The 12,816-nt window shown below is 53.7% G+C and overlaps 1 protein-coding gene across 1 annotated transcript; it reads right to left on the bottom strand.

The window, feature by feature from the left end:
• Positions 1-2,344: 2,344 nt before the first annotated feature.
• LOC116970281 (zinc fingers and homeoboxes protein 2-like) lies at positions 2,345-11,092 on the bottom strand. Its single transcript, XM_033016956.1, has 3 exons — positions 11,055-11,092; positions 4,134-4,675; positions 2,345-3,989 (listed from the first exon to the last, which is right to left on the bottom strand). Exons 2-3 carry the CDS (start codon positions 4,630-4,632, stop codon positions 2,716-2,718), a joined length of 1,773 nt encoding a protein of 590 aa, XP_032872847.1. The 5' UTR covers positions 4,633-4,675; positions 11,055-11,092; the 3' UTR covers positions 2,345-2,715.
• Between the last annotated feature and the right edge of the window lie 1,724 nt (positions 11,093-12,816).

Here is a 12,816-nt window from a genome sequence, read left to right as displayed (position 1 = left end):
CTCTCCCTACACACTCATAGACAATCTTACAGAGTTCAATTAATCTACAAACCCGCGCGCCTTTGGAGTGTGGGAGGAAACCGGAGCACCCGGACAACACCCACACGGTCACAGGGAGAACGTACATATTCCGTACAGACTCCACCTGCCACTTCTGTAGTTTAGAGACAGTGTGGAAACAGGCCCTTCGGCTCACCGAGTCCACTAGTCCGTCCACACACTAGTTCTATTCCACTGGGGGCAATTAACACGGCAATTAACCTACAAACCTGTCCGTCCTTTGAGCGTGGGAGGAAGCCGGAGCACCCGGAGAGAATCCACGGAAGTCGCGGGGGGTAAGTACAAAGCCCGTACAGACAGCAAAATCATGAGAGGAATAGATCGGGTAGATGCACAGAGTCTTTTACCCGGAGTTGGGGAATCGAGGACCAGAGGACATAGGTTCAAGGTGAAGGGGAAAAGATTTAATAGGAATCCGAGGGGTAACTTTCTCCACACAGGTGGGTGTATGGATCAAACTGCCGGAGGAGGTAGCTGAAACTGGGACCATCCCACCGTTTAAGATACAGTTAGACAGGTACGTGGATAGGACAGGTTTGGAGGGATATGGACCAAACGCAGGCAGGTGGGACTAGGGTAGCTGGGACATTGTTGGCCAATAGACAAAATTGCTGGAGAAACTCAGCGGGTGCGGCAGCATCTATGGAGCGAAGGAAATAGGCAACGTTTCGGGACGAAACCCTTCTGGAAATAGGCAACGTTTCGGGCCGAAACCCCTCCGGGTTTCGGCCCGAAACGTTACCTATTTCCTTCGCTCCATAGATGCTGCCGCACCCGCTGAGTTTCTCCGGCAATTTTGTCTACCTTCGATTCTCCAGCATCTGCAGTTCCTTCGTGAACATTGTTGGCCGGTGTGGGCGAGTTGGGCCGAAGGGCCCGTTTCCACACTGTATCACTCCATGACAGCACCGGCGGCCAGAACCAAAGCCGGGTCTCTGGCGCTGAGAGGCAGCAGCTCCACCCGCTGCCCCGTCCCGTCCCGTCTAACAGCCCCGTGTTCCGTTGCAGGCCTTTCTCTAGAGACACGGCGGTGTGAGAGGAAGGGTTTGGGGGCACAGTCTGCAGGGGGGGGGGTCGTGCGGCACCCCCCCCTCTCCCAGCCCAGGATGGAAGGCACACGGAGCCACTGGAGGTCGGGACAGGTAGAAGCCCCCTCCCCACCACCACCACCACCACCACACTCGCCCCTCTGTGCTCCAGCACCACACTCCAGACTTATTAAAGCAGTGTCCCTGACGTCACAGGCTCCTGCATGTTTGCTTTTGATAAACATAGACAATAGGTGCAGGAGTTCGGCCCCTCGAGCCAGCACCGCCATTCAACATGATCACGGCTGATCATCTACAATTCCTGCCTCTCTCCCCATATCCCTTGATTCCGTTTGCCCCAAGAGCCAAATCTAACTCTCTCTTGAAAACATCCAGTGAATCGGCCTCCGCTACCTTCTGTGGCAGAGAATCCCACAGATTCACAATTCTCTGGGTGGAAATGACTTCCCTCATCTCAGTCCTAAATGGCCGACCCCTTATTCTTAAACTGTGTGTGACCCCTGGTTCCGGACTCCCCCAACCTCGGGAACATTTTTCCTGCATCTCGCCTGTCCAAGCCCTTAAGAAATGTATATGTTTCTGGTAAGATCTCCTCTCAACCTTCTAAATTACAGTGAATTCAAGCCCAGTCGACCCATTCTTTCCTCATAAGTTGCCCGTTTGGGTGAGGGGAGGGGAGGGGGGGCAGCATTTTGTTTTGTTTTAGTTTAGTTTAGAGATGAAGGGCCGAAACAGGCCCTTTGGCCCACCCAGTCCATGCTGACCAGCGATCGCCCTATCACACTAGTTCCATCCGACATACTAGGGAAAATTTACAGGAGTCAATTAACCTGCAAAACCTGCGCGTCTTTGGAGTGCGGGAGGAAACCGGAGCACCCAGAGTGAAAACCCACGCAGGTCACAGCGAGAACGTGCATACTCCGTACAGAGAGCGCTCGTGGTCGGGGTGGAACCCGGGTTCTCCGGCGCTGTGAGGCAGCAACTCTACCGCTACGCCACCGTGTCGCCGAGAGTTGCCGTGGTGTGGAGATACAGCGGTGGAAACAGGCCCTTCGGCCCATTGATTCCGTGCCGACCTGTTCACACTGGTTCTGTGTGTCAAGTTTAGTTTAGTTTAGAGATACAGCATGGAAACACTTGTGTTTGTGCCGACCAGGATTTATACCCTGGCGTTAGCCGGACAAAACCCCCCCCAACCCCTTCCCCCAAAAATAATTGCAGGACCAGACACAGGGTGGGTGGGTTTATAAAAAGATTTTTTTTGTTATTTTTTTAATAATGGAAATTGCCACACATTCCGGTCAGACACGCCAGGGGCGGTGAAGTACCAACGCAAGCTGGGGGCCGGGCTGGGGCCTTACCGAAGGTCAGGCTGACTCCAGGGGGCCTTTGTTTGTTCACCCCACCCTCTTCCCCCCCACCCCGGCCGCCAGGGGTCAGAAAATCAGGCTGACCCCTTGGGTCTTGTGTATGGACACTGACCCTCCTCCCCAGTCCACAGGGGTCAGGTGGACCCCTTGGGGGTCCAGTTCTTCCCCCCCCCCCTCCCCCAGGTGTCAGGCTGGCCCCATGGGGCCCTAGTTTGGACACCCCACTCCCCAGGGGGTCAGAGTGTCAGGCTGCCCTCCTGGACCCCCCCGAGTTCTCCCCCCTCCCCCCGGCCCACCCTGTGGTCCCCGGGTAAGCCAGCGGGGCCCCTCAGCACCCACTTGAGCTGCCCGTTCTTGAGGGCGTAGCGGGTGTCGCCGAACCACTGTATGATGTCGGGCCTAGCGAGGCCAGTACGCTCCACCAGCCGCCCATAGTCCTGCCCACTGGGCCAGCGGCAGCGCAGGAAGAAGGCCTTCAGCACCGCCAGCTGCTGCTGCGACTTGCGGGGCCGTCCGGGGACGGGGGCCCGAGGGTCCGGGACGGCGATCGGCCTCCCCCCGCCCGCCGGGCTCCGTCGCCGCTGGTAACGGCAGTCGCTGAACCAGCGGCGGATCTCAGCCCGGCCTAGCCCCGTGCGGGCCTGCAGACGCCTGGTCTCGGCCTGGTCGGGGTAGGGCCCGCGCACAAAGCTGCTTTTGAGGACCGCCAGCTGGCCCTGGGTCTTGCGGAAGCGAGGGCCCCTGGGGGCGGGGGCTGCGGGCTCATTTTCGGTGTCAATGTCAGACTCGGGCCTTCCCGCCTGGCCGAGCTTGTCCCGAGCCTCCCTCACCTCCTCGGGGGTCCAGCTGATGCCGTGACGCAGCCTCTGCTGAGCGAACCACACTCCCACTCTCTCTGGGGGCAGCCCGAGCGACACGCCGCATCTCGACAGCTCCTCTGGGCTGGGGTACGGGAAACGGCTGAAGGATTCCACCAGGGGACCGCCGGTGTCGAGCTCGGGGTCCAGAGGGTCGGGGGCTGCCGGGAGCAGGGGCCCGGGGGTCTCCTCCTCCCCGGTCAGGTCGATCTGTACCATGCCCCTCTCGCCTCCCTCCTCCCCTCCACTGCCTGCCTCCATTGGGCCTGCCGTCAGGCCCAGGGGGGGGCTGGGCCCCGAGGACAGGCTGGGATGCGGCCCTCGAGTCAGGCCCAGGCCTGGGGTCGGCTCTCCCTTCAAGCCGGGCCTGAGGCCTTCGGTCAGGCTGGGTATGGGGCCTTCACTCAGGTTGATGTCCGGGCCTCTAGTCAGGCTGTGTTTGAGGCTTCCAGTTAGGCTTGGCTCCGGCTCCTGTGTCAGGCTGATGATATAGGGCCTTCCACTTAGGCCTGATTCTGGCTCTGCAGTCAGGCTGATATTGGGCCTTCCAGTTAGGCTTGTTTCTCGCTCTGCAGTCAGGCTGATATTGGGCCTATTTGTTAGTCCTGACTCTGGCCCTGGTGCCAGGATGATATTGGGCCTTCCACTTAGGCCTGATTCCGGCTCTACAGTCAGGTTGATGCTGGGCCTTCCAGTTAGGCTTGGTTCTCGCTCTGTAGTCAGTCTGATATTGGGCCTGTTTGTTAGGCCTGACTCCGGCCCTGGTGCCAGGATGATATTGGACCTTCCAATTAGGCCTGGCTCCGGCCTTCCCCTCAGGTCCAGCCCTGCTGCTGCTGGCTGCTGCCCCCCACTGGCCTCGGGCCCCTGTGTGGGGCTGGGCCCGATGATGACTCCCAGGCCGGGGATGGGAGTCCCGAAGAGTCCGGGCCCGGGGCTGCCGCTCAGGCCCAGCAGGCCGTAGAGTTCCTGCAGCACCACGGCAGGGTGGGCCGTGTGGAGGTGCACGTTGAAGGGCTGAAGCTGCTCGGCGTGGAAACCGCAGATCTGGCAGTGGTAGCCATCTTGCCCGTCCTCGTCCTCTCCCTCTCCTTCCACCGGTGGCTGCTCCTCATCCCCCTCAACCTCCACCTCCACCTCATCCACCTCCTCCTCCTCTCGCCAGCGCTCACGAGGACCCAGCGGCAGCTCCCGGTCATGTTCACGGTCGTACACCACCGTCTCCTGCTGCGGCCATGGCAGGCCGCTCCATACCCTCTCCTCCTCCCCCTCGCTCTGCTTCCATCTGGCTGCCATGCCGGTGGGAGCTACTCGCTCGGCCAGTCTCCCAAGGACATTCCTGAGGGAAGGGAGAACACAGTACCATTAGTCCAAGGTCTCCGACCTCCCCCTCCAACTCTTCTGTGAGCTTTAAACAATAGATGCTGGAGTAGGCCACCCGGCCCTTCGAACCAGCACCGCCATTCAATGTGATCATGGCTGATCATCCCCAATCAGTACCCCGTTCCTGCCTTCTCCCCATATCCCCTGACTCCGCTATCTTTAAGAGCCCTATCTAGCTCTCTCTTGAAAGCATCCAGAGAACCTGCCTCCACCGCCCTCTGAGGCAGAGAATTCCACAGACTCACCACTCTCTGTGAGAAAAATGTTTCCTCGTCTCCGTTCTAAATGGCTTACCCCTTATTCTTAAACTGTGGGCCCCGGTTCTGGACTCCCCCAACATCGGGAACATGTTTCCTGCCTCTAGTGTGTCCAAGCCCTTAATAATCTTATATGTTTCAATGAGATACCCTCTCATCCTTCTAAACTCCAGAGTGTACAATCCCAGCTGCTCCATTCTCTCAGCAGATGACAGTCCCGCCATCCCGGGAATTAACCTTGTAAACCTACGCTGCACTCCCTCAATAGCAAGAATGTCCTTCCTCAAATTAGGGGTCCAAAACTGCACACAATACTCCAGGTGTTGTCTCACTAGGGCTCTGTACAACTGCAGAAGTTTTGTGCCGAGTTCATTGTCACTTATACCGAAGCACAGCGAAAAGCTTTTTTTAAAAATTGTTTAGGAAGGAACTGCAGATATAAAGACACAAAATGCTGGAGTAACTCAGCGGGACAGTCAGCATCTCTGGAGAGAAGGAATGGGCGACGTTTCGGGCCGAGACCCTTCTTCAGACTCAGCCTCCTCTCCAGAGATGCTGCCTGTCCTGCTGAGTTACTCCACCATTTTGTGTCTTTATACCTCCGATTTAAACCAGCATCTGCAGTTATCTCCTACACATAAGGAACTGCAGATGCTGGTTTCATCCAAAGATAGACACAAAATGGTGGAGTAACTCAGCAGGGGCCGGCAGCATCTCTGGAGAGAAGGAATGGGTGACGTTTCGGGTCGAGGCGTATGGTCTGAAGAAGGGTCTCGACCCGAAAAGTCACCCGTTCCTGCTCTCCAGAGATGCTGCCCGTCCCGCTGAGTTACTCCAGCTTTGTGTGTCTTCAGCATTTCTTATCGTGTGCTATCCAGTCAGTGGAAAGACTATACATGATTACAATCGTAACTTCACACCTCTGTACCTTTTGCCCGATGAGAGGGGAGGTCAGGTCAAGTCACATTTATTTATATAGCACATTTAAAAAACAACTCTCGTTGGCCAAAGTGTTTTACATTTGTTATAAGAATAGCACAACAAAACAAACGACATACATATATACATGTAGCCCTCACTCAGAGGACGTCAGGAAAGTCTTGGGAGTATAGATAAGTCTTTAAGAGGGAGTGACCAGTGAGAGACTTAGGGTTCTTAATCAATGCTGGTGGCATTATAGTCACAAAGCAGAGAAACGGGCCCTTCGGCCCAACTTGCCCATACTATCCAAGATGCCCCATCGAAACTGGTTCCATCAGCCCACATCGATCTAAACCTCTCCTAAACCTGTCCAAACGTCCTTGAAATAGTACATAGACAAAAAGTGCTGGAGTAACAGCAGGTCAGGCAGCATCCGAGTTGATTTTTTTCGTTTAGAGATACAGCGCGGAAACAGGCCCTTTGGCCCACCGAGTCCACAAGGACATCCTTGTGATTGAGGCAGTGCAGCGTAGATTGATCCCTGGGATGGCGGGACTGTCATATGAGGCAAGATTGAAAAGACTAGGCTTGTATTCACTGGAGTTTAGAAGGATGAGGGGTTATCTTATAGAAACATATACAATTATAAAAGGACTGGTCAAGCTAGATGCAGGAAAAATGTTCCCAATGTTGGGCGAGTCCAGAACCAGGGGCCACAGTCTTAGAATAAAGGGGAGGTCATTTAAGACTGAGATGAGTAAAAACTTTTTCACCCAGAGAGTTGTGAATTTGTGGAATTCCCTGCCACAGAGGGCAGTGGAGGCCAAGTCACTGGATGGATTTAAAAGAGAGTTAGATAGAGCTCTAGGGGCTGGTGGAGTCAAGGGATATGGGGAGAAGGCAGGCACGGGTTATTGATAGGGGACGATCAGCCATAATCACAATGAATGGCGGAGCTGGCTCGAAGGGCCGAATGGCCTCCTCCTGCACCTATTGTCTATATTTCTATGAGTCGGGGCCAACCAGCAATCCCTGTACATTAACACTATCCTAAACACACTGGGGCCAATTTACAATTGAACCGAAGCCAATTAACCTGCAAACCTGTCCGTCTTCGCCGTGTGGGAGGAGACTGGAGCTCCTGGAGAAAACCCACGCAGTCACGAGGAGAACGTACAAACTCCACACAGACAGCACCCGCGCTCAGGATCGAACCCGGGTCTCTGGGGCTGTGAGGCCGCAATTCTTACCGCTGTGCCACCGTGTAGCATCACTGGAGAACACAGACAGGTGATGTTTCGGGTCAGTCTGAGAAGGGTCCCCGACCCTAAACGTCACCGTCTCTGCCCGCAGGTGATCCATAGCCCTCCATTCTACTGCCTGTCTAGAAGCCTCTTCAACAAAACTATCGTATCTGCCTCCACCACCACCCCCTGGCAGCATGGTCCAGGCACGCACCACTCTGTAAATTAAAAAAACGCCCCACACATCTCGCAGCGGCACGGTGGCAGAGTTGCTGTTTTATAGCACTCGCGGCGCTGGGTTCGATCCCGACTACGGGTGCTGTCTGCAAGGAGTTTGTACATTCTCCCTGTGACCTGCGCTTGTGTAGGCTGGTGTTAGTGTGCGGGGATCCCTGGTCGGTGCGGACTCGGTGGGCCTGTTGCCGTGCTGTGACTCTAAACTAAACACCTTGGAACTTTGCCCTCACGCCTAGGCCTTCTAGTCATTGACATATCCACCCTGGGGGGAAAGGTTCTGACTATCTACCCTGTCTATGCCTCTCACCATTTTATAATCTGTCAGGCCTCTGATGTTCCAGAAAAAACAATCCCAGTCTGTCCAGCCTCTCCCTGTAGCTATAACCCTGTAATCCAGGCATCATTCTGATAAGTGGCCCGTGGATTGACACCTTGTCGTGGTGGAGAAGCTTGTGTGGACCTGAGATCCTGAGAGCGATGCCGTCTGGAGCTGTGCTCCTGGTAGGGCCACCCATGGCGGTAAGGTCGAGGGGGGGAGGACTCTGACAAAGAGCAATCCAACCAACTCCTCAACGGTGGAACAGGCGGAGGACGATGGCTGACCTTAGTGGAGCTAACGTCACAACGGCTGGGAAGGCGGATGAAGGCTGCGGCTGAAAAGGGTCTCCGGTCGTCTCGGACTCCATGCCACTGGATCCTGACCCAGATCTGTCGAGGACCCCACGTGGGGTGGCTGTCTGTGCACCAGTCTCCCCACGTTAAACAAAGTCACGCACAGGCGTCCTCCATGTAGGGAATAGTACCCTGGAGACGCCCATGGTCAGCCATGATCGAAGGGGGCCTAAGATTCTGCCCCCTCTCAAAAGCCTCCACATCTTTCCTGCAATGGGGGGGGGGGGGGGGGGGGGGGGGGGGGAGCGCAACACTCCTGACCAAAGTCCTATAAAGCTGCATCGCGACCTCCAGGCTCTTGTACACAACGCCCCGACCAATGAAGGCCAGCTCACCGTACGCCTTCCTTACCGCTCTGTCTGCTTGTGTTGCCACTCTCAGGGAGTTTATGGACACGGACCCCAAGATTCCTCTGTACATCAATGCTGCTCAGTCTTGCCATCTATTGAATACCTTCCACTTGCATTTCACTCGTAACATTTCACCTCCCACTTGCTCGGATAAAACTCCATCTGCCATTTCTCTGCCCCTTTTTCTGCAGTTTAGAGATACAGTGTGAAAAAAGTCCGATCGCCCCGTACACTAACACCATCCTACACACTAGGGACAATTTACAATTTATACTAAGCCAAGTTAACGTCACAAGTTATAAGAGTAGAATGAGGCCATTTGGCTTATTGAGTCTACTCCGCCATTCAATCATGGCTGATCTCTGCCTCCTAATCACATTTTCCTGCTCTCTCCCCATCACCCTTGACACACATTATAATCAAGAATTTGTCTATCTCTGCCTTAAAAATATCCACAGACTTGGCCTCCACAGCCCTTTGTGGCAATGAGTTCCACAGATTAACTATCCTCTTAAGTAAAGAAGCCTCTCTTCACCTCCTTTCTAAAAGAGCACCCTTTAATTCTGAGGCTGTGCCCTCTGGTCCTAGAGTCTCCCACCAGTGGAAACATCCTTTCCACATCCACTCTATCTATGCCTTTCATTATTCTGTAAGTTTCAATGAGTTTCCCCCCTCAACCTTCTAAACTCCAGCGAGTACAGGCCCAGTGCTGGCAAACGCTCATCATATGTCCACCCACTCATTCCTGGAATAATTCTTGTAAACCTCCTCTGGACCCTCCCCAGAGCCAGCACACCCTTCCTCAGATATGGGGCCCAAGTTTGCTCACAATATTCCAAATGTAACCTGACCAGCACCTTATAGAGCCTCAGCGTTACATCCCTGTTTTTGTATTCCAGTCCTCTTGATATAAAGGCTGGCATTAATTCTGCCTACCGTACTACCAATTCGACTTGCAAAATGGACTTTTTGGGAATCCTGCACCAGCTCCCAAGTCCCTTTGTACCTCCGATTCCTGGATTCTCTCTCCATTTAGAAAATAGTCTATGCCTTTATTCCTGCTACCAAAATGCATGACTCCACACTTTGCTACACTGAATTTCATCTGTCACGTCTCTGCCAACTCTCCCCCTCTCTCTTACACCCCCCCACCCCCTTCTTCAATCTCACACTCTCCCTCTGGGCTTATATTCACTGGAATTTAGGATGAGAGGTGATCTTCTTGAAACATTTAAAATTCTAAAAGAAGGGTCTCGACCCAAAACATCAGCCATTCCTTCTCTCCAGAAATGCTGCCTGACCCACTGAGTTACTCCAGCACTTTGTGTCTATCTTCGGTTTAAACCAGCATCTGCAGTTCTTTCCAACATGTGGATGTGGAGAGGATGTTTCCACTGGTGGGAGAGTCTAGGACCAAGAGGGAAGAGTGTTTTATTGTCATATGACAATAGACAATAGGTGCAGGAGTGAGCCATTCGGCCCTTCCAGCCAGCACCGCCATTCAATGTGATCACGGCTGATCATCCCCAATCAGTACCCCGTTTCTGCCTTCTGCCCATATCCCCTGACTCCGCTATCTTTAAGAGCCCTATCTAGCTCTCTCTTGAAAGCATCCAGAGAACCTGCCTCCACCGCCCTCTGAGGCAGAGAATTCCACAGACTCACCACTCTCTCTGTGAGAAAAAGTGTTTCCTCGTCTCCGTTCTAAATGGCTTACTCCTTATTCTTAAACTGTGGCCCCAGATGGAACAATTAAATTCTTACTTGCTACAGCACAACAGAATATGCAATCATAACAAATAAAATTACACAAACTCAGGGGAAAAAACAGACAATAACAATGCAATAATAATAATAGTCTATCTTCGGTTTAAACCAGCATCTGCAGTTCCTTCCTACACATAGTTTAAGCATTTCTGCTCTGATAATGGGAAGTGAGGAATTTGGCAGTGGGGAGGGAGACACAGCCTTGGAATAACCCCCCCACCCCCACCACGTCAGGGCTGTCTGGCACCTCGTCTGCCTCTGGGCTGAGGTGTGGGGGGGGGGGGGGGGGGGGAAGAGAGATATGTGCACACATTCAACACACAGGTTCTGGCCTGTGGAATGTGGGGGAGCACTGAGACCGAAACAGGAGAGAGGATAGAGGGAGGGGAGCAGGAGGGAAGAAAGGCAGAGGGAGAAGGAGAGAGGAGGGGAGGGAGGGAAGGGGAGAGGGGGAGGGAGGGTAGGAGAGACCGGGAGGGGGGAGAGAGGGAAGGAGAGAAGGGAGAGGGAAAGAGAGAAGAGAGAGGGAAAGAGAGAAGGGGGAGGAAGGAGAGGGAATGGAGGGGGAGGGAGGAAAGGAGAGAAGGGAGAGGAAGGAGAGGGGGGAAAGAGAAGGGGAGGAAGGAGAGGGAATGGAGGGGGAGGGAGGGAAGGAGAGAAGGGGGAGAGGTGGAGGGAGGGTAGGAAATAAAGGGAGGAAGGGGGAGGGAGAGAAGGGAGAGGGGGAAGGAGAGAAGGGGGAGAGAGGGAATGGAGGGGGGAGGAGAGGGGGAGGTGGGTCGGTCCCGGGACAGCGCTGCCGCCCCCACAGCCCCGTCTATCTCTCTCTCTGTCCCCGGGGAACAATACAGGGAGGGCAGGGCAGGGCTGGAGCAACGTTTACAAACCTCGGCCTCAGCTCACACCGTCCGCCGGACCAAGACCATCCGCTACGCAGCAGGCCCTCGCCTTCACTTCTAACTCCCGCCTTCCGCGATTTTTCCTCTCTCTCCTGCCTTAGTCTCTCATAACGAGAGAACAGGAGGATAAGGAAAGAAGCAGAGGAGAGAAGCGAAGAGAGAAGGAGGGACGAAGGACAGGAGAACATGAGGGAGAGCGGAAAGGAAAGGAGGGGAGAAGGACAGCGAAAGGAGTGGTACCGGAAGCGAACGAATTCTCATTCCCCTATCTTATTCCTCCGTAGCCTTAATTATTCTGATTCTCTCTCTCTCTCCCTCTCTCCTCCTTTCTCTTATTTCTCCCCCTTCCCTCTCTCACCGTTTCCCCCTCTCTATTTCTCCCTCTTTCCTCACCCTCTCTGTCTGTGTCCGCTTCTCTCTCTCTGTGTCTCCCTCCCCCTGTCTGTGCGAGTTAAAGGGACATTGTCCGCGGCTACAGGGACCGAGGAGGCGGCGCGATCGATCCCCCGCCCACAGAACCCGAGGCCCGTCACTGGGCGGGTGGGGAGATCCCTCACAGGGCGGGGAGATCCCTCACTGGGCGGGGAGATCCCTCACTGGGCGGAGAGATCCCTCACAGGGCGGGGAGATCCCTCACTGGGCGGGTGGGGGAGATCCCTCACTGGGTGGGGAGATCCCTCTCACAAAGACGGCCAATCACTCGGCCTTACACACATGTGCAAGTGAATCTACCCGCGATTAAATCACACACACACAATACATCACACGCCCAGACACACACAATACATCACACACACACACACAGGTATAACCAACTCACACACACACAGATATAACCAACTCACACACACACACAGATATAACCAACTCACACACACACACACACACAGATATAACCAACTCACACACACACACACACAAATATAACCAACACACACACACACAGATATAACCAACTCACACACACACACACACAAATATAACCAACACACACACACACAGATATAACCAACTCACACACACACACACACAGATATAACCAACACACACACACACAGATATAACCAACTCACACACACACACACACAGATAACCAACTCACACACACACACACACAAATATAACCAACACACACACACACAGATATAACCAACACACACACAGATATAACCAACTCACACACACACACACAGATATAACCAACTCACACACACACACACACAGATACAACTACATCACACACTATTTCACACTAAATCTACACGCAAATTAAATCACATAAAACAACACACACACATCACGGACACAACTAACACACGTTGACACAGGACACAGACACAACACGGACACAACTAACACACACATCACACAAAGGCACAACTAACACAACACACTTCGGGTAGATGTACAAAATCTTTTGCCCAAAGTAGGGGAATCGAGGACCAAAGGACATAGGTGTAACCATATAACAATTACAGCACGGAAACAGGCCATCTCGGCCCTTCCAGTCCGTGCCGAACACATATTCTACCCTAGTCCCATCTACCTGCACTCAGACCATAACCCTCCATTCCTTTCCCGTCCATATACCTATCCAATTTATTTTTAAATGATAAAATCGAACCTGCCTCCACCACTTCCACTGGAAGCTCATTCCACACAGCTACCACTCTCTGAGTAAAGAAGTTTAAGGTGAAGGGGAAAAGATTTAATAGGAATCTGAGGGGTAACTTTTTCACACAGGATGTAT

The sequence above is a fragment of the Amblyraja radiata genome, unplaced genomic scaffold (genome assembly GCF_010909765.2).
Source record: "Amblyraja radiata isolate CabotCenter1 unplaced genomic scaffold, sAmbRad1.1.pri scaffold_700_ctg1, whole genome shotgun sequence".
NCBI classification, from domain to species: Eukaryota; Metazoa; Chordata; class Chondrichthyes; order Rajiformes; family Rajidae; genus Amblyraja; species Amblyraja radiata.
This window is presented reverse-complemented; position numbering and strand designations above follow the sequence as displayed.